Source organism: Gopherus flavomarginatus, chromosome 2 (assembly GCF_025201925.1).
Source record: "Gopherus flavomarginatus isolate rGopFla2 chromosome 2, rGopFla2.mat.asm, whole genome shotgun sequence".
In the NCBI taxonomy this organism is placed as follows: domain Eukaryota; kingdom Metazoa; phylum Chordata; order Testudines; family Testudinidae; genus Gopherus; species Gopherus flavomarginatus.
In genome coordinates this window covers 1624081-1643834 of record NC_066618.1, presented here as the reverse complement: position 1 = coordinate 1643834, position 19754 = coordinate 1624081, and the positions used below count along the sequence as shown (strand labels likewise).

Here is a 19754-nt window from a genome sequence, read left to right as displayed (position 1 = left end):
TCCGGGCACCCGGCCAGCACCCATCAACCTCTGCTCCGCCTTCAAAGCCGGGTGCCCACCGCCCTCCGCTCCACCATCAGAGCCGGGCACCCAGCCAGCGCCTGCCACCCACCACCCTGCCATCAGAGCTGGGCGCCCGCCACCACCCTCCACCCTCTGCTCCGCCGTCAGAGCCGGGCGACGGGCCAGCACCCGCCACCCTTCACCCCACCTTTGGAGCTGGGCAGGGATATATGTACTGGGGGGGGGGAAATACAGGGAAGGGGGAAGGTGCGTAAACAACAACAGACACAAAGAAGGGGGCCCAATCAAATAAGTTGGAGAAGCACTGCTCTAGGCTACACAACCTCGCAGCACAATTACTCTATTATCACAGTAAGAATAGTCAGAGGGGAAGATTTTTGCGTAAGAATTGTAAATACCATCAGTGGTCCCTGTCCTGACCCGTACTGGAGCCAAGGAGAATTTTCCCATTTGACACCAGAAAGTCCAGGATTGGAGCCCAATAACCAATGGCAGAAGAGTAATTTCACATAAAAATACATTTGCAAAATGTCCACCACACACACCGATTAATTTGCCATCTATCGCTAGGACTGTCATGCAGAGAGGTCAGTGAAGAATTCTGTCCAAACAGCCCAAAAGGATGTTACAAATAAATGAGTTAATAGGCAACAAAATAACAATATTAGTAAAGAACTAGCCACCCCCTTTCTAAATCTGGCAGATCCAGACAAACAGCTCCTGCCTGGTTTATCGCCACCCAACCTCTCTTCAACCCCTGAGTCACAGATGAGATTCTAGCAGCCAAAACTCTTTAGCGGTGGCAGTATCTGTAAAGAGGAGCTTCACCCTTGCTGACTCGTCCTCGGTTGAGCTGTGTTAATAACTTTGAAAGCATCTGTGGGGTATCCTGAGCTGGGATCAGAGGAAAGTCCTTTCACAAGGGAGATGGGAACACGCTGCTTCCTAGCAAATTCTCTGAGAGACATTAAGTATTGGACCCTGGCTCTCAGCACCGGCTAGAAAAGAAGGGTCCTGAAAATATGATTTAGTGAGAAGTGAAATTCACCCTGTACAAAGGAGCCTGTGACAGGGCAGCTGCCGTCACTGGCTGGCACAGGGTTAATAGTAGCCCTTGAAGTGGCTATGCAGAACCCAGCCAACCAGAGGAAGGCTTAGAAGCAGCCAATCAGGGCCAAGCTGGGTCCTATAAGAAGGGCTGCAGGGCAGCAAGGAGCTCAGTCCCTCTTGCGGGAGGGAGACGGCCTGGCTGCCCCACAGAGAGAAGTACCTGGGACAGAGCAGTGCTGGGCAGGCTCAGGGGAGCAAGCGAAGCTCCAGCCTGGCTGGCTCCCGGACTGAGGCCTTGACACGGGGCCGAGGCGGGGCTGGGGCTATGGGGAAGTGGCCGGGAAAGCAGGCAGCAGCAGAGGGGAAGGAGAGGCTGTGAGCGGCTGCCAGCTATTGGGTCCCTGGGTTGGATGTGGCCAGCCAAAGGACGGCAGCTTGCCCCGAGCGATGGGCTGGACTAGGGGCTGCAGTTCACCCGGAAGGGGGGAGACAACGGAGTTGGGGCACATCCGCAGGGCCATGCCCTGAAGAGGACGCCGCAATCCAGGAGCGACACAGGTCCCCACGGACAGCGGAGATGGTGGAGAAGCAGCGACAGAGAGTGAGACACCACAAGGGGGCACCCTGCTGATGGACAGAGCGAATTCCCGGAGCAACCAGCAGGAGGCACCACGGTGGTGAGCACAACCCGTTAGAGCCAGACAAGGCCTGGACACCTCTTAAGCCCTATAGAAATCCCCCTTGTTCTCCTTTCCCCCACGTGGGATTTTGATCTCCTGGACCAATGCACCAATCGTCCCTTTGGCTGCCATTTCCCCCCAGTCACTCACTTGGCCCAAACCAACGCCCTTCATGCCGTGTCTGTAAGTCAAAAGTTGATGTGAAACGGCTGGATCGTGAAATGTTCACGTAACGCCCGCCCCCCAGGATCCTTTGACAACAGGGATTTGGGGGTGGGGGAAGAGTAGACCCAACATGGAACTCTGTCTCCACATCCCATCCCCTCCTACTTGTTGTGGTTCTCGGTCAGTTATTCATCCGTAATCTCTGGTAGACCAACCCTAAGGACAGTCCGTTTTCTCAAGCTCTCCAACCCAGAGCACGTCTCAGCCACGGTGCGAAAAGAGCAGCACAGGCTGGAGCAGGGAGAGCCAGGGTGTCTTCGTTCCCGCTCCCAGAAGGCGTCTGGGGCAGGGAGCAGCAGCAGCAGAAGGCAGAGCCTAGACTGCTTTTTCTGACAAAATCAGCGGGTGGAGGAAAAGCGCTAGATAAGACACACTTGGTTGTGGGCAAAGCACTTGATAGAGCATCTCATCAGAACATATTGTCCCAGCTGACTCAGCGTCAGCAGAGACCATCCCATGGCCTGAACGCTAGCTGAAGAAGTGTTAGCCAAGAGTTATAACAACAGGCCAAAGTACGGAGCAGGTGCTCAGAGGGTGCCACGGCTGTGTTATCGGGAGCTCCAGATTTATGCCATTTCTTCATGAATCACCTAGCAGACGCAGTAAGAGCATGTTATCTGCATCTGCCCTGCAGAGAGTCAGTGGGAAGGAAAGAATCCAGGAAGCAGGAAACACTGATAGGGATATGGGGGAAGACAGTGGAAGCAGGAAATCAGACAGGAGCTTCCAGTCCAACATGGCAGCTGAAAAGCCAAGACACAGAGGCTTGGGATGAAAATCCCCATCTCTCTGCCCTGGGATAACGCCACCGGAGACGGCGGCCTGTTTGGGGCCCCTCAGGAGAGCTGGAAAGATACCGATGCCCATTCAGAGAAGAGCCACAAAGTGATCTGGGGGCACGAGGGACTGATTGCTGAGGAATGAGCGAAAGAGACCGGAAAAGCAGCAAAGAATCCTGTGGCACCTTATAGACTAACAGACGTTTTGGAGCATGAGCTTTTGTGGGTGAATACCCACTTCGACAGGTACATCCAGCTTCGCTGAGCAGTGACCTGACACGACCCCATAACAATCCGGGGGAAACATGGGGGGGCCACAGGAGAGAGAGTTTTACAGCAGTTCAAGGTGGGGATAACTGGACAAAATCAAGGATTAAAGCTGAATGTCAGGAAAAGCTTCCTACCCAAGAGATGTTTCAGGCTGTGAGACCATCTCACCAGAGCGGTGACACCCAGAGTTTGGGACACAGACAGAGCACTGGAGGGAACAGGCATGCACTGGCGGGGAGAAGTACTAGAAGTCTTATTAGTTCTTTTCCAAATCTAACGACGAGGATTCTAGGATAGCCACACGGAGAACGACAAATTTAACTTTAAAATTACCCTTTTCCTAACTACAAACTAGCAACTAAACCCAACTCCCTTTTGTACAAGATGAGAAGTAGTTAGTGTCTATTGGACGTGCACAGAGCTCACAAGGGAGCGAGTGAAGGCCCATCACTGGAGACGGTTAATGCTAGGCTGGATGTATTCCTAGAAAATACAGAGTAGAGACCGACCCTGCACTGGCTAGGAATGGGCAAAATGACCAATAGGTCTTTTCCAGCTGTAACTATTCTCCATCACTGGATGGTTTTAAGAGCCAGTTGGACAAACATCTGTCCGGGATGGTCTAGATCAGGGGTAGGCAACCTATGGCACACGTGCCGAAGGCGGCACGTGAGCTGGTTTTCAGTGGCACTCACACTGCCCGGATCCTGGCCACTGGTCCGGGGGGCTCTGCATTTTAATTTAATTTTAAATGAAGCTTCTTAAACATTTTAAAACCCTTATTTGCTTTACATACAACAATAGTTTAGTTATATATTATAAACTTATAGAAAGAGACTTTCTAAAAACGTTGCAAGGTATGACTGGCATGCAGAACCTTAGAGTGAATAAACAAAGACTCAGCACGCCACTTCTGAAAGGTGCCAACCCCTGGTCTAGATAATACTTAGCCCTGCCGTGAGTGCAGGGGACTGGACGGGGCAACCCCTTGAGGTCTCTCCCACCCTACGACTCTCTGATTCTCTGTAAGATCTCTAGGCGGTCTCCGTGAGATGGTCACCTCTCAGGTCAGAGATCAGGCCATACTCCATTGCGAATCCCAGTGCATGCTCCTGGTGGGTAAATAGAGTCAGTACACAGAGTAAACAGCACTACAGTAATTATGGCTCCAGGGCACTGCACCTGGAGTTCTCAAGTCCACACTCAGTTGAGATTTTCTTTCATTTCCCAGACTGTCACTGGCCCTGTCCGTCATGTCTGTCCAGTAGTTCCACGGAGGAGCTGCTGGCATAAGCCATAACTACAGCGCAGCAGCAAAGTCTCGCCCACTTCCCAAGTACCCACAGGACCTGACTTAAACAACAACACACAGCACAGCATCCCCCACCCTGAGAAACCACTGGCCTTCGTCAGAACTATCACAAAAAGCACAACGCTCCGTGTTTGCGCCACACAGGAACCGGACAGGAGAGTCCTGCCAGCACCGATCGCTCGTTTCAGCAGTAAGATGAAGATCCCACATTGGTTAACCCAGGCCGTGTCATTTCCAATGCCCTCCAAGCGCTGCTCCATAAACCACAGGTCCCTTCCCAGAAATCTCCCGGCCCTCGTGTCAGACGTTCTCTCTAGCACCTCTGGGGGTTATTTCCAACCCAGCAAATGGAATTAGTACAACAGCTTTGGCATCCTTCAGGGCAAGACTCGAGCCTTTGCATTTGAATTCAAGCTGCGTTGTGTAGGGAATGTGCAGTTGTGTTTTCCTTAGGGATGCACAGCTGGTTCGTCAGCGCAGGCCTTCAGGCTGGGAGCTCCTTGGGACAGGGAGCCTGTTATTTCATCAACACACTGTACAGCACCACGGCATGTCCAAATCCTAAATTACAGTATTGTTCCTCCTCTGTTCCTGCTCAGGGGACGTAGCATTTCTGTAACTCCCTCCTTATGTACATTGCGTTAAGGCTTCCAGAGGCACTTGGCTTGGGGCACTGACAGTAGGAGCGGGTGCATCTGGAGGAAGGGGTTGAACGACTCCCCGTCTCCGTAGCAGGACAAGAGTCTCTCCTCCGTGTGGACGGCCTGGTGCATCGTCAGCTCCTTCTTGTGGCTGAAGATCTTCCCGCACTCGGTGCAGGGGTAGACCCGCTCCACCGTGTGGGTGAGGTGGTGTGTCCGCAGGTTGCCCTTGTATTTGAAGCTCTTGCCGCACTCCACGCAGGTGAAGGGCCGCTCCCCCGTGTGGATCCGCTTGTGCTTCATCAGCGTGGTCTTCAGGTTGAAGGTCTTGCCGCACTCGGCGCACACGAAGGGGCGCTCCCCGGTGTGGATGCGCTGGTGGGTGATGAGGGTGCCCTTGCGGTTGAAGCTCTTGCCGCACTCGGTGCAGGTGAAGGGCTTCTCCCCGGTGTGGATGCGCTGGTGCTTGATCAGCTCCCCGTTGTGGCTGAAGCACTTGCCGCAGTCGGCGCAGGCGAAGGGCCGCTCCCCGGTGTGGATGCGCTGGTGCCGGGTCAGATCCCCATTGCGGCTGAAGCTCTTGCCGCACTCGGAGCAGCCGAAGGGCCGGTCCCCGATGTGGATCTTCTGGTGCAGGATGAAGGTCTTCTTGGCACAGAAGCCCTTGCCACACTCAGCGCAGACGAAGGGGCGCTCCCCGCGGTGGATCTTCTGGTGGGTGATGAAGTTGGCCTTGCGGTTGAAGCACTTGCCGCACTCGGTGCAGGAGAAGGGCTTCTCCCCGGTGTGGATGCGCTGGTGCAGGATGAAGGTCTGCTTGGAGCAGAAGCTCTTTCCGCACACGTTGCATTCGAACGGCTTCTCGCCCGTGTGGATGCGCTGGTGCCGCATCAGGTCGCCCTTCTGGCTGAAGCTCTTGCCACACTCGGTGCAGGTGAAGGGCTTCTCACCCGTGTGCACTCGCAGGTGCGTGATGAGGTTTCCCCGGTGCTGGAAGCTCTTCCCGCATTCGGTGCACGTGAACGGCCGCTCGGCAGCGTGGGCTCGCGGGCGCTTCATCGGCTCGGTGCTGGTGGCCACGGCCCCCCCACGGTCAGAGGCCGAAAGGGATTTCTGGCTGGGGTTGCTTGTCGGGGCCGTTGGCACCTTTCCCTTGGGCTCAGAGTTTGTCTGCGGCCCCTCCGGAGCCACCACATTTCTCTGGAGCGCCGTGATGTTTCCCGGAGTGTGTTGCACTTTCCAGTGATTAATGCTGGGTTCTGTCCTGAGCAAGCCCGAGGAAGCAGCCTCTAAGCCTCTCATCAGCAAAGCCCTGTTCGGTTTCACATCCTCCGGCTCTTCTCCAGGGTGCTCCCGCTCGCTGGCACCCCTGCTCCCATCGCCTGCTGGGGAAAAGAGAGAGGCCAGAGGTTATTCCATGTGCCGGGGACAGGGGAATTTCCAGTGTTCATCGCAGAAGGCAGCTAAGTGCCAGGAGCCGAGACGCTCGGTGGCACACCCGTTTGTTCCGAGACGAAGGCTCTAATGCCCTGCACCCTCTGAGCTCGCTGACCGAGAAAGCAGCTGCTCCCAGGCACTGCTTATCAGTGGAAGGTCCCATGGGTGCCAGGCAGCATTCCCGCTAGCGGGAACTTCCAGCAAGCGGCACTGACTGTCAGTGGCAAGTGGGCACCTTGTTCCCTTGTTTCCCATTTGGAAAATCAACCTTTGGCCCGTGCTGGCTTGGGTCACAGCCACATGTCGTCACTTCCCACAGCCATGAGAACGTCACCATGGGACAAGTATCAGAGGGGCAGCCGTGTTAGTCTGTGGCACCTTAGAGACTAACAGACGTTTTGGAACATGAGCTTTCGTGGGTGAATACCCACTTCGTCGCTTGACATGCATCCGATGAAGTGGGTATTCACCCACGAAAGCTCATGCTCCAAAACGTCTGTTAGTCTATAAGGTGCCACGGGATTCTTTGCTACCATGGGACAGAGGTGGCAACAGGCAATTTTCTTATTAGTCTTAGGCCATGTCTGCACTTACCCGCTTACAGCGGCACCGCTCCGATACAACTGTGAGCTTGCTTGCGGGGCTGCGCGACAGCGACCGGGGTGAGGGGGGAGCTCGCGGGGCCCGTGACACTCACGGGGGGAGCTCGCGGGGCCATGTTACAGCAACGAGAGAGCTCGCGGGGTCGTGTGACGCCCACGGGGGGAGCTCGTGAGGCCACATGACGTCCATGGGGGGGGAACTCGCGGGGCCGTGTTACAGCGATGAGAGAGCTTGCAGGGCCACCCAGCACCCACGGGGGAGAGCTCCCCTGTCAACATCATAAAACCAGCTCACCGAGTGTGGTAGCAGGAGAGCGTCTCCACCCACCATGGCACTAAGCAAACTAGTGCTTATGCCGGAGACATTTATGTCACTCGGGGGGTGTACACAGCCAGGGCCGGCTCCCCCCACCCCGCTGGGGCAGCGTCGCAGCCGAAGAGGTGCACACTGCCAGGGCCGGCTTCCCCCCGCCCCGCTGGGGCAGCGTCGCAGCCGAAGAGTGCACACTGCCAGGGCCGGCTTCCCCCCACCCCGCTGGGGCAGCGTCGCAGCCGAAGAGGTGCACACAGCCAGGGCCGGCTGCCCCCCACCCCGCTGGGGCAGCGTCGCAGCCGAAGAGTTGCACACAGCCAGGGCCGGCTGCCCCCCACCCCGCTGGGGCAGCGTCGCAGCCGAAGAGTTGCACACAGCCAGGGCCGGCTGCCCCCCACCCCGCTGGGGCAGCGTCGCAGCCGAAGAGGTGCACACAACCAGGGCCGGCTCCCCCCACCCCGCTGGGGCAGCGTCGCAGCCGAAGAGGTGCACACAGCCAGGGCCGGCTGCTCCCCACCCCGCTGGGGCAGCGTCGCAGCCGAAGAGGTGCACACAACCAGGGCCAGCTCCCCTCACCTCGCTGGGTCAGCATTGCGGCCGAAGAGGTGCACACAGCCAGAGGCCCTCGGGTAATTTTCACAAGGTCTCTCTTGTGACGAGTCAGACAGCACTCAGCAGGCACAGACCAGACCCGGGCCCGGGTGCATCCCTCCCAGCTGCAGACAGCCAGGGGGAGACCTGCGTCCTGCCTTGAAGGGGCAGTTCAGGCCTCCTGACAGCACTGCTGTGGGCAATCTCTTAACGCGAGTGCCCCCAGGTAACCGGGGCTTAGCCTCCGGTCCCCCTGGAGAGGGACGGTCTCTCACTCACGAGGGCAGGGAGATTTGCAGTTCTGGGCTCCACTGCAGCCAGTGGCTATGCAGGATCCCTGTGCCAGGAGCCGGCACAACACAGTGAGCCTGGCTCGCCAATTTCATACAGAGCCCCCCTGAGTTTCCAGCTCTTCCTGTCCCCGGAGCTGCTCCGGGGATCTGCACGGCTCACCTGGGCTGGGGTAGCCAGGAATTCTGCCTTCGCTCAGGCCCCGGGGATAGCCAATGGCCGACTCATCGTCCGGCTCCACTTTCACGATAATCTCAGGGTTTGCGTCACCTGTTCACAGGAAAGAAAAACCCTGACCCGCTGTTTCCTGCGGTCACTCGGGCTGAGGAGGGAGAACCTGCGAAATAGCTTTAAATTGGCTTTAGACTGCCCCTGGGAACACTGGCTGGAGTGTGTCTGTCTCTGCGTGAAAGACATAGCAAGAGACCTCAAAGCTTCTGTCCCTGCCTGTGAATATACCCCCAAGGCCCCATCCTGTCCTCCTCCCACTTACTACAGTCTGCCCCAAATCCTCCCACGCCCCCCAGGCCACAGGGTGCCCCAGCTTCTGGTGACTCCTGTAGGCGAACCAGGACGCCAGACACTGGAGCTGGGTGTGCCAGGAGCTGGCAACAGCAGGGGGGCCACCTTGAGAAATCTACAGGCGGGTCCCTGAGTTCTTCCCCTCACATCTGCCCCCGATGACCGTCCCGGTGGATCCCAGCACCACTCACAGAAGGGGTCGTTGGGACTGTCTCCTTCACCGTAATGCTGGGCACACTCGCCATACGAGTCGTCCTCGGGCTCCGTTTTGACCACGATCTCTGCTTTGATACCTGCGGAAAGCCAAGCACGTTGCACGGTCCCTGCGCCCACGGCACGGCTGCGAGGGAGAGACTGGCTCCAGGGCAGCGTTCGACTCCCACTGAGCTGCTCTCCCGCGGTCAGCGGCGTTCATTTCTAGGAGCTCTTCCCCGCAGCGCGTTCACCCCTCAGGCACGCCAGGGAGGTCTTATCCCCGGTTACCGTCAGGGAGCTGAAGCACCCGGGACCTCTCCCCAGCCAAACCTCAGACCCTCTAACCCCGCGGCCACGCGGCCTGTCCCAGTTACACTCGGGGACATGCAGGGCACTGGGGGAAATGCAGCCCCTGTTCATCGTGTCACTTCCTGGCAGGGATTCAGCCAGTTGCATGGCACCGAGGGACCTGCTGCCGCCCAACGTCCTTGCAGAGCTCGTCGGTTTGCTGCTGCGCTGGGGGAACCAGCCCCAGTCCTGAGGCCCGGCCAGCACGCTCGCGCCGTGGGGACACACGGAGACTTCTCTGCGTCCTCCCAGCGCGAGGGCAGAGACGCCCGGCCCGCACGCTCACGCCGTGGGGACACACGGAGACTCCTCTGCGTCCTCCCAGTGCGACGGTAGTGACGCCCAGTCAGCGCACTCACACCATGGGGACGCACGGAGACTCCCCTGCGTCCTCCCAGCGCGAGGGCAGAGACGCCCGGCCCGCGCGCTCGCGCCGTGGGGACGCACGGAGACTCCCCTGCGTCCTCCCAGCGCGAGGGCAGAGATGCCCAGCCCGCGCGCTCGCGCCGTGGGGACGCACGGAGACTCCCCTGTGTCCTCCCAGCGCGAGGGCAGAGACGCCCGGCCCGCGCGCTCACGCCGTGGGGATGCACGGAGACTCTTCTGCGTCCTCCCAGCGCAAGGGCAGAGACGCCCGGCCCGCGCACTCGCGCCGTGGGGACGGACGGAGACTCCCTTGCGTCCTCCCAGCGCGAGGGCAGAGATACCCGGCCTGCGCACTCGCGCCGTGGGGACACACGGAGACTCCCCTGCGTCCTCCCAGCGCGAGGGCAGAGACGCCCGGCCCGCGCCATGGGGACGCACAGAGACTCTTCTGCGTCCTCCCAGCGCGAGGGCAGAGACGCCCAGTCAGCGCACTCGCGCCGTGGGGACATACGGAGACTCCTCTGCGTCCTCGCAGCGCGAGGGCAGACGTCTGGTGGCACCTTTTCGGGCTGCCCCATTGCTGCCAGGCAAGGAGCTGGACTGGCTCCAGCTAGAGCCGCCCCCAGCACTGGGCAGAGGGGCAGGCCAACCCCATTGCCCAGCCGGCTCAGTGGGGACCGCCCTGCATGCCCTGGGGCAGGGCAGGGCCAGTGGGACGGGGCTCGCTGTGCTCCCGGGCAGAGCTGGGTCACCCGCACTGCGAGGGCAGGATGTGCTTCTGGTTCTAAGCCTTCTCTTCAGACATTGCCGAATTCCTAACCGCCTGAGCCCCTCCCGACCCCCCAGCCCTTCCCCGCACACCCCCAGCCAGCCGCCTCGGCTCTTCCCGGACCTAGACTGGGAGCGCTGCAGGGCAGGGCCTGGCCTTGCCTGGCTGAGAAGTGTCTGCGCCTCCTTTTACACGGGGACGTAGGGGGGCCGGACACAGCCAGCCCTGATCAGCGTTTAACCGGGCTGGACCTGGGGGGGTTAGCATCACTCACCAGTGCTGGGGTAGCCGGGGAGGTCTCGGTCCCCCAGGCCTTGGGGATAGCCCACATATGACTCGTCATCTGGCTCCACTTTCACCACAATCTCATGCTTCACGTCAGGCCAGCCTGCGCCTGGGAGGGGGAAGAGAGAGAAGGGGAGAAGAAATCACGACCCGGGTCCCCTTGGGTCCGTGGGACAAGCTGGAGCAGTCCTGGGCTGGACTAACCCTGGGAGACTCTGGGCTGCACAGCCCCCGGCTGGGGAACCTGGACTGGGACTTCGGGGTTCTTGCATGGGGAATATTTTGTGCCTATCCTTTCCCGGCCCAGGGCAGACAAATAACGCTTATTTCTCCAGAGAGAGCACCGGGGCCCTTTGGGTCAGGAGAGCCAGACCCACCGCACGAGGCGTCCCTGTGCCAGGGGCTCAGACCCACTCCCTGGGGATGGGCCCACGTCCCACGACCGCACTCCTCGAGGAGGGGTCACGCTTTGCTCTGGGAAGCAGGGTCCCGGCTGCACACAAGCACAGGGACTGCGCTGCTGCTCGACGAGCCCCTACCTCTGCTCAACTCGTCTAGATCCCAGTCAATCCCAGCTCCCCTCTGTGGCAAAGGCTCCGGTGCTGGTAGCGACCCTGCAGCTCCAAGCACACCCAGCTTTGATCAACTTCTAGTGCAGCTCGCGCGATCTGGGGCCCTTCCACGGTCAGAAACAGTTGGCAGGACGCAGGCAGCCCGACTGTAGCAGTTTATATGGGTTTCCCCAAGATCCTGGCTCTTCCTGGCCTCCCTTTGCCTGGTCAACCCCAGGTGGAATTTCACAGCACTCACCTGTGCCAGGGGCATGGAGAATTCCTCTCTCTCTCTGCTCTGGGGGCCCCCCCGTGCACGGCTCCTCTTCCTGCTCCATTTTAATAAACACCTGGGGTTTGAGGTCAGCAGAACCTGCAAGGACAGAGAGTCACAGTCTGGTTCCCGGGGCCCCGGCACTGGCAGATACTTTTCAACCAAGAGCAGGTTCAGAGGTGACGCCGTCGAGCTCCTGAAGCCTCTGTCCTCAGGGAGCCGTTCACGCCACGGCAGAACAACGGACGGGGGCTGGAAGCTGAAGTTAGAAACGTTGCAGCTGGGAAGAAGATGCACCGTGTGAGCGCTGCGGGGCGGGGATGGGCCGTTCGGGGCAGGGTGGGCTCTCCATGGCGTGGAGTCGGTAAAGCGAGAGCGGCCGGTTTCCTGCTGAGCAGTCCAGGGGGGGGCTCAACGCACACTCACCTGTGCCATAGGCGTCAGGCGTTCCCCTCTCTCTCCTCTCCCTGCAATCGCCCACACGCAGCCTGTCCCCTCGCTCCATCTGAGCTGGGCTTTCCGCGTCGAGGCCACCGGAGCCTGCCCAAGGGAAAGACGAGTCATGCTCTGGGCCTCCCGGGTCACCCAGGGCGTGGCAGGAATGATCCAGAACCCAATTCCCAGGCAGCATCTGCCTTTAACCAGAGACACGGCTCCTCCACGGGCTCAGGCCAGGCGGTGAGGACGAGGGGCATGTTTGCAGTGTGAGGATTTGAACGCCCCACGCATTGGGGTCCCAGTAACCCAGGGCCGTGTGCTCCCCAGTGTCTCTCCCTGCCCATGCCCACAACTGTGCTGTGCTCAGCCCTCTGTAGCTCCTTCCTTCCCCTGCCCCCTTCCCGGCACCACACGATCTCCCTCTTCAAATGCCAGCACCTCCTGGGACTGGTGATCCCATCGCTGCCCCTTCCTTTGGAACGACTGGCCACAGTCAGACCCCGCACCACAGGGCCCCTGGCCTGACCCAGTGCGACAGTCCCTCCCCCTCCTCGAACGCTCGGCACGCAGCCATGGCCGAGCTCCTGGGGCGCCAGACAGGCCACGCGGGAATTCAGCAAGAGAGCAAGGAGACGAACCAGAAACACCCAAGCTCTGTTAGTGGTGAACTCCCTGGGGCATTTCCCCGGCTCCTGCCATGCCCTCGGGAGCCACTTCTCTCCGTGTCATCCCTCCAGAGCAGTCTGGCTCCTCAGGGCCGGGGATGCTGACTTCCCACCCGCCGGCAGAGACCGTGCCCCACGGGACACTCACACTCTGCTGGGCCTTCCCCACACTTGCATCTCAAAGGCCCCTGTGTGTCACTTCTCGCTGGTTCTCCAACCCCTCCCAGGTCAGCAGCAGCGAATGTAGCCCATGCCGCGTTCACCCTCCTCCGTCACTCACAAAGCCGTTAGATAAATCCAGTGCCCCGTCCATCTCACAGGCACCCCCAGCAGAGCACCTTACTGCCTCCCTTCTCCTTCGCTCACGGTCCCACCGCCGGCCTAAGCCAGAACTCTGGCCAATTGGCTGCCACCCCGTGTCCTGATCTGTACCGGTGTCACCCGTGGGCTCTGCTTCGCGCCAGCCAGCGACGCAAAGCAGAAGGAACATGAGAGGAACACGGGTGTCAGGAAGAGCAGCCACAAGAACAGGGGCTAGAGCTCGGAGACCAACACATCCACCAGGCTGCCCCGGAGCTGTGAGATCCGTGCTCCCTTCCCGACTCATGGCAATAACTCTTACTGGGAAAGCCCAGCAGGACAGGGGGTGGGCAACAGGATGAAGCCGGATTTCTAGAGCCTCAATTCCTGGCTAGCAATGGAGACGTCAGAAACCCATTGGAAATGACAGCACCTAGACAGACGACCCCCAAAGCGCGTGAGCTCTTCTGCCATCTCCTTGGATGACTGGTCTCCCTAGAACAGCCTCACGATTTTCAATATCACATATTTGAATCCAGGGAAGAAACGACATGGAAAAAGGGTTTTAATTTTGATTTTCCTTGGACCATTTCTACACTCAGTAAAGTCTCTTCATGGGGTGTCCTCCTGGAATATCACCAGCTGCCTCAGGAGTGAGAGGGAGGGCAGCTTTCTGCCTTTAACCCACCGCCCAACCCAAGTAAAACACAGACACTTCCCAGAGACACAGAGCCAAGGGTGTGCACACGTCCCAGTGTCGCTCACAGTCGGCTCGGCTTCCCTGCTTCTATCACACAGGTGCACCGGAATAGCTGCCTAGTAAAAATACAAGACAGAGAATCTAGCCTGGGGTGATGGCCCAAATTCTGTGCTGACCATCGCACACCCGGCATACTTGTTGGAATCAGGGGCTGGAAGTCAAGGCAGGATTTGGCCCTGTGGCAGGAGGGGAACAGAGTATCCTGGGTTATAGTGTATGCTGGTTTGTTTCCTCGCAGGAGGCCAGTTGCTCTTGGTGGCCAATCTCACAGGTTCGCCACCCTTCTCCTCAATTTCAGGCACATCCAACTCTCTCAGCAAAACCAGGGAATCATAGAATATCAGGGTTGGAAGGGACCTCAGGAGGTCATCTAGTCCAACCCCCTGCTCAAAGCAGGACCAATTCCCAACTAAATCATCCCAGCCAGGGCTTTGTCAAGCCTGACCTTAAAAACCTCTAAGGAAGGAGATCCCACCACCTCCCTAGATAACCCATTCCAGTGCTTCACCACCCTCCTGGTGAAAAAGTTTTTCCTAATATCCAACCTAAACCTCCCCCACTGCAACTTGAGACCATTACTCCTTGTTCTGTCATCTGCCACCACTGAGAACAGTCTAGATCCATCCTCTTTGGAACCTCCTTTCAGGTAGCTGAAAGCAGCTATCAAATCCCACCTCATTCTTCTCTTCTGCAGACTAAACAATCCCAGTTCCCTCAGCCTCTCCTCATCAGTCATGTGCTCCAGCCCCCGAATCATTTTTGTTGCCCTCCACTGGACTCTTTCCAATTTTTCCACATCCTTCTTGTAGCGTGGGGCCCAAAACTGGACACAGTACTCCAGATGAGACCTCACCAATGCCGAATAGAGGGGAATGAGCACATCCCTCGATCTGCTGGCAATGCCCCTACTTATACAGCCCCAAACGCTGTTAGCCTTCTTGGCAAAAAGGACACACTGTGGACTCATGTCCAGCTTCTCGTCCACTGTAACCGCTAGGTCCTTTTCTGCAGAACTGCTGCCTAGCCATTCGGTCCCTAGTCTGTAGCAGGGCATGGGATTCTTCCGTCCTAAGTGCAGGACTCTGCACTTGTCCTTGTTGAACCTCATCAGGTTTCTTTTGCCCCAATCCTCTAATTTGTCTAGGTCCCTCTGTATCCTATCCCTACCCTCCAGTGTATCTACCACTCCTCCCAGTTTAGTGTCATCTGCAAACTTGCTGAGTGCAGTCCACAGCCTCCTCCAGATCGTTAATGAAGATATTGAACAAAACTGGCCCCAGGACAGACCCTTGGGGCACTCTGCTTGATACGGGCTGCCAACTAGACACGGCGCCGATGATCACTACCTGTTGAGCCCGACGATCTAGCCAGCTTTCTATCCACCTTATAGTCCATTCATCCAGCCCATACTTCTTTAACTTGCTGGCAAGAATACTGTGGGAGACTGTATCAAAAGCTTTGCTAAAGCAAGGAATAACACATCCACTGCTTTCTCCTCATCCACAGACCCAGTTATCTCCTCATAGAAGGCAATTAGGTTAGTCAGGCATGACTTGCCCTTGGTGAATCCATGCTGACTGTTCCTGATCACTTTCCTCTCCTCTAAGTGCTTCAGAATTGATTCCTTGAGGACCTGCTCCATGATTTTTCCAGGGACTGAGGTGAGGCTGACTGGCCTGTAGTTCCCCAGATCCTCCTCCTTCCCTTTTTTAAAGATGGGCACTATAGTAGCCTTTTTCCAGTCATCCGGGACCTCCCCCGATCGCCATGAGTTTTCAAAGATAATGGCCAATGGCTCTGCAATCACATCCGCCAACTCCTTTAGCCCCTTGGATGCAGCGCATCCAGCCCCATGGACTTGTGCTCGTCCAGTTTTTCTAAATAGCCTGGAACCACTTCTTTCTCCACAGAGGGCTGGTCACCTTCTCCCCATGCTGTGCTGCCCCGTGCAGCAGTCTGGAAACTGACCTTGTTTGTGAAGACAGAGGCAAAAAAATCATTGAGAACATTAGCTTCTTCCACATCCTCTGTCACTAGGTTGCCTCCCTCATTCAGTAAGGGGCCCACACTCTCTTTGACTTTCTTCTTGTTGCTAACATGCCTGACGAAACCCTTCTTGTTACTCTTAACATCTCTTGCTAGCTGCAACTCCAAGTGGGATTTGGCCTTCCTGATTTCACTCCTGCAGCCTAAGCAATATTTTTATACTCCTCCCTGGTCGTTTGTCCAGTCTTCCTCTTCTTGTAAGCTTCTTTTTTGCATTTAAGATCAGCAAGGATTTCACTGTTAAGCCAAGCTGATCGCCTGCCATATTTACTATTCTTCCTACACATGAGGATGGTTTGTTCCTGCAACCTCAATAAGGATTCTTTAAAATACAGCCAGCTCTCCTGGACTCCTTTTCCCCTCATGTTATTCTCCCAGGGGATCCTGCCCATCAGTTCCCTGAGGGAGTCAGTGTCTGCTTTTCTGAAGTCCAGGGTCCGTATTCTGCTGCTCTCCTTTCTTCCTTGTGTCAGGATCCTGAACTCGACCATCTCATGGTCACTGCCTCCCAAGGTCCCATCCACTTTTGCTTCCCCTACTAATTCTTCCCAGTTTGTGAGCAGCAGGTCTAGAAGAGCTCTGCCCCTAGTTGGTTCCTCCAGCAATTGCACCAGGAAATTTCCCCCCGACACTTTCCCAAAACTTCCTGGATTGTCTGTGCACTCCTGAAAGGCAGGACTACGGCTCCAGCTGGTAATGCAGCAGGTGAGGGACACACACTCTAATAGGGGTTAAAATTCATCCTGATCTGAAGCCAAGTGGAGCATTTCACAGATTCCAGCCATTCTTATCTTTACCCAGCAAAACCGGGAGCTTGTCTCACTCCTGCCTCCCTCTCCAGCTGCCATTCTGCTAACTCTGCCTGCTCCTCTAGGGGAAAACAGATAGTGACGTCCTCAGACGTATCTGCACCCTGCTCCCTACCAGGAACAGTGCCGGCCCTAAGAGTCGCTCTCACAGCGAAAGGAAAGCTCCATCTTTTGTTTATTTACGATGAGTGTTTACACGGCGCCAGAGGCGGGAGCTAGGCACTTTCCAGACACATCAATCCAGTGACTGTTCCTGCCCCTGGGAGCTTGCAACATAGGAGTTGAATCGTGCTCACCTCCCTCCCCGTGGACGTCACGGCTGCGGTGTCGTTTGCATGGGGAGAGATGCACATCTGTGAATTCGGAGTTTGCCAGTTGTTGTTCCGGCCGCTCCATTTCTTTGTAAATCTCCTTCCTCTGAAGCATCAGGGTGGCCATGGCTAGACGGGACACTGGTGGTGAGCCAGGGCGCTAAGGAGGCACCAAGCGTTCTCACTCTTGCTGGGCTGGCTGGTTCGTGCCCACATGTTCGGGGTTTAACTCATCGCCATGTGCGGCGTGGGGAAGAATTCCCCCCTGCACTCGGATTGCCAGTCACCCTGGGGGAGGGGCGCATTGCCTTCCTCTGCAGCCTGTGGGTGCTGGTCCCTTGCCAGGATCATCAGAGTGTCTCACTTCAGCATTTCCCTGACACTGAGGTGCCCATGGGCACTGGGGCCCCTCAGTCTAGTCTCCTGTGGGCTGCGATGCTCTGGTCTGATCTCGCCAGTGGGGTCAGTGCTGGGGGGCACTGCTGGACCGTGCTACATACAAGATCAGACCAGACGCTCAGGTTGTCTCTTCCAGCCGTAAATTCTATGATTCTGACACTCCAAAAGGTCTATAGCTGCTCTCCACCCCTGCCTTTATCCTGGGCGCACCCCTGCCCCATTTTAACAGCGTCATTTTAAAAACCAAAGTAAAGAAATAGGGGAATTGTCGAGCCCCGTCTGTACCGGTTAGCACAGGCCATTAGTACGTTGTTATTCTCTTTGCAGTGTCGGGTGCAGAGTGCCCCACGAAACAAAAACCTGGTCCCTGCGCCAGATGGCTCAGACCCTAGGACCCTGGTACGGCAATCTGCTGGGAGCAGCCGACCTCTGGGCCCACACGGAGCCCCACGCACGCCAGTTGCTTCACAGCAAGTTGTGGGAGCAGGGCCAAAGTGCAGGACCAGAGGCAGCAAGGGGCTGAAACAGACAAACAGGAGCAGGGGAGCAAGAGGACACGGCAGCACTGAAACAGGAATGTTTTGCATACTTGGCGATCGTCTCTGGCCTTGTTTAAACCCTCGTGTGAGAGAACCCCTTGATGACCAAAGTCGGAGAAGTCACCGTCTCCACGCCGGGCAAACGGCACTGGTGGGAACAGCAGCGGAGAGTGTTTACCCGCTGCCGGCAGGCATTTGGGCTGGCGCAGATGGCTGTAATCCCCAGAGTAAACACACACACGGCTTGCCAGCTGCCCAGCCATCACATGGCCTCTGCAGTGCTCTCCCCTCCGCAGCGCTGCCACCTCTCGTGAGTCCATCACGAGCCTCGTGATCTTTGCCGTGTTTGTTTAAAGTCCCAGAGACTGCAGGAGAATCTCCGCTTTCACGGATTGTGGAGAAAAGCTTGACAATGTGAAGCCAGGACGTAGGACGCAAATCAAACCAACCCGAGGTTTAAAAGACACTCAGGGCTTTTAAGCCAATCCCATGATGCTTTGCAGCCTGACTCATGATTTTTGATCACATGAGGCTGCTGGCAGCATGGCCTCCCCCCTCCCTCAGGGCGTTATGTCAAATCTAGACCCAAACCTTTATCTCCCTCCACCAGTGACTGGCGGGCGGCACAGAACCGGGCCTGCCCAGGACACAGCCCGGCAGGACGGGCGGATTTCCAGAGGAAGCCAGACTATCATTGTCACATGCACATCCTGCTCCCTCCTCTGCACTTCACAGACTCTCAGGGTTGGGAGGGAGCTCAGGGGGTACCCGTCCCACCCCCAGGTCAGGGGGCCTGGAGGCGACAAGGGAGTTCAGGGACGGCCCCGATCCGGCAACTGGCTCCACGCCAGCAGCTCCAATTGCAGGACCAGGGCCAGATCCTCAGCTGGTGTCAATGCAGGGAGCTTGGCTGCCATGGACGGAGTTGGTCCGATTCCCACCAGCGGAGGAGTCTGGCCCAGCCCCTCCTGCCCCCAGTCTCACGGAGAGTGAAGCACAAAGCACCTTTTCCCCGCTCCGAGCATTCCCTGCTGGGGGCCCAGCAGAGCAGCCGGCGGCTGCGGGGGATGCGGACGGGCCGGCGCGGGGACGGTGAACACGGGAAGCGCTGGCAGCAGCTGGCGGATGGCGGGGGGGGGGGGGAGCTCGGGGGACCCCCGCGTGCAGCGCTGCGGCCCAGCCATGGTGCCCCGGGCGGTGCCTTGTCCTGGCCCCGCTCCTCGCCCCCCGCCCAGCCCGTGCACCCGCCGTGCGGCCAGGGGCGAGTCGGGCCAAACGTGCCCACCCCCCCGGGAAGGGCTCTGCGGCCGGGGTGGGGCGCGGGCGGCGAAGATTCAGGTCCCCCCCCCCAGCAGAGCCCACGGCACTTGCAAGCCCCGGGGGAGCAGGCGAGGGGCCCATCTGCCGGGGGCAGAGCGACTCCGCCCCCCAGATCCCGGGCAGCCCCCAGGGAGAGCGGCTCCCTGCGCACAGCCCAGCCCAGCCCAGCCCAGCCGGGGGGTCCCCAGGGCGCGCCCCGCGCAGGGAGCCGGGGGCCGGGCACTCACCCGCTGCGCTGCGCTGCTCTGCGCTGCGCTGCGCCCGGCTGGCGAGGGGCGCTGGCTGCCCGCGCCCCGCTCCCCTATGGCCGCCGACTGGGGAACTTCTCCAGCCCGATCGGCCGCTGCAGGGGGAGAGACAAAGGGCTCCGCGCCCGCTGCATCCTGGGAGCCGTAGTCCGCGCGTGGACACGAGCTGCGCGGGGGCGCAGGACGCGCGCACCTCGCCGGGACGCGGGGCCAGGGCGCAGGGTTCCCGCGCAGCGCAGCGACGGGCCGGGCCGGGGGCGCTGGGAGCCCGGCCGCGGGGGAGTCGGATTCCCCTGGGCTGGGGCAGGGAGGAAAACTACAGCTCCCAGCCCCGCGGGCGGGGCCGAGCCTCCGGCTCCGGTTTGGCACCGGAGTCTGCGCCCCGCTCCCTTCC

The 19754-nt window shown here is 58.5% G+C and overlaps 1 protein-coding gene across 3 annotated transcripts; it reads right to left on the bottom strand.

Moving 5' to 3' along the window:
* Positions 1-3334: 3334 nt before the first annotated feature.
* Positions 3335-19509, bottom strand: LOC127045847 (gastrula zinc finger protein XlCGF57.1-like). 3 transcript variants are annotated; one of them, XM_050942581.1, is made up of 7 exons: positions 19340-19509; positions 11952-12065; positions 11511-11624; positions 10690-10809; positions 8929-9030; positions 8378-8485; positions 3335-6366 (listed from the first exon to the last, which is right to left on the bottom strand). In XM_050942581.1, exons 2-7 carry the CDS (start codon positions 12028-12030, stop codon positions 4982-4984), a joined length of 1908 nt encoding a protein of 635 aa, XP_050798538.1. In that variant the 5' UTR covers positions 12031-12065; positions 19340-19509; the 3' UTR covers positions 3335-4981. The 3 variants fall into 3 exon arrangements, with proteins under 3 accessions (XP_050798538.1, XP_050798537.1, XP_050798536.1); XM_050942580.1 differs by lacking the exon at positions 19340-19509 and having other exon boundaries at positions 3335-6363; positions 11952-12363; XM_050942579.1 differs by lacking the exon at positions 19340-19509 and having other exon boundaries at positions 11952-12362.
* Between the last annotated feature and the right edge of the window lie 245 nt (positions 19510-19754).

Bases quoted from the DNA above. Each gene is read 5' to 3' on its own strand.
- LOC127045847 (XM_050942579.1), bottom strand. From the start codon at position 12,156: ATGCTGCCTGGGAATTGGGTTCTGGATCATTCCTGCCACGCCCTGGGT. The intron at 11,625-11,951 runs GTGAGTGTGCGT...CTGTCCTTGCAG, and splicing joins GCCTGACGCCTATGGCACAG to GTTCTGCTGACCTCAAACCC. The intron at 8,486-8,928 runs GTGAGTGGTGCT...TCCTGTGAACAG, and splicing joins CAGTCCCAACGACCCCTTCT to GTGACGCAAACCCTGAGATT.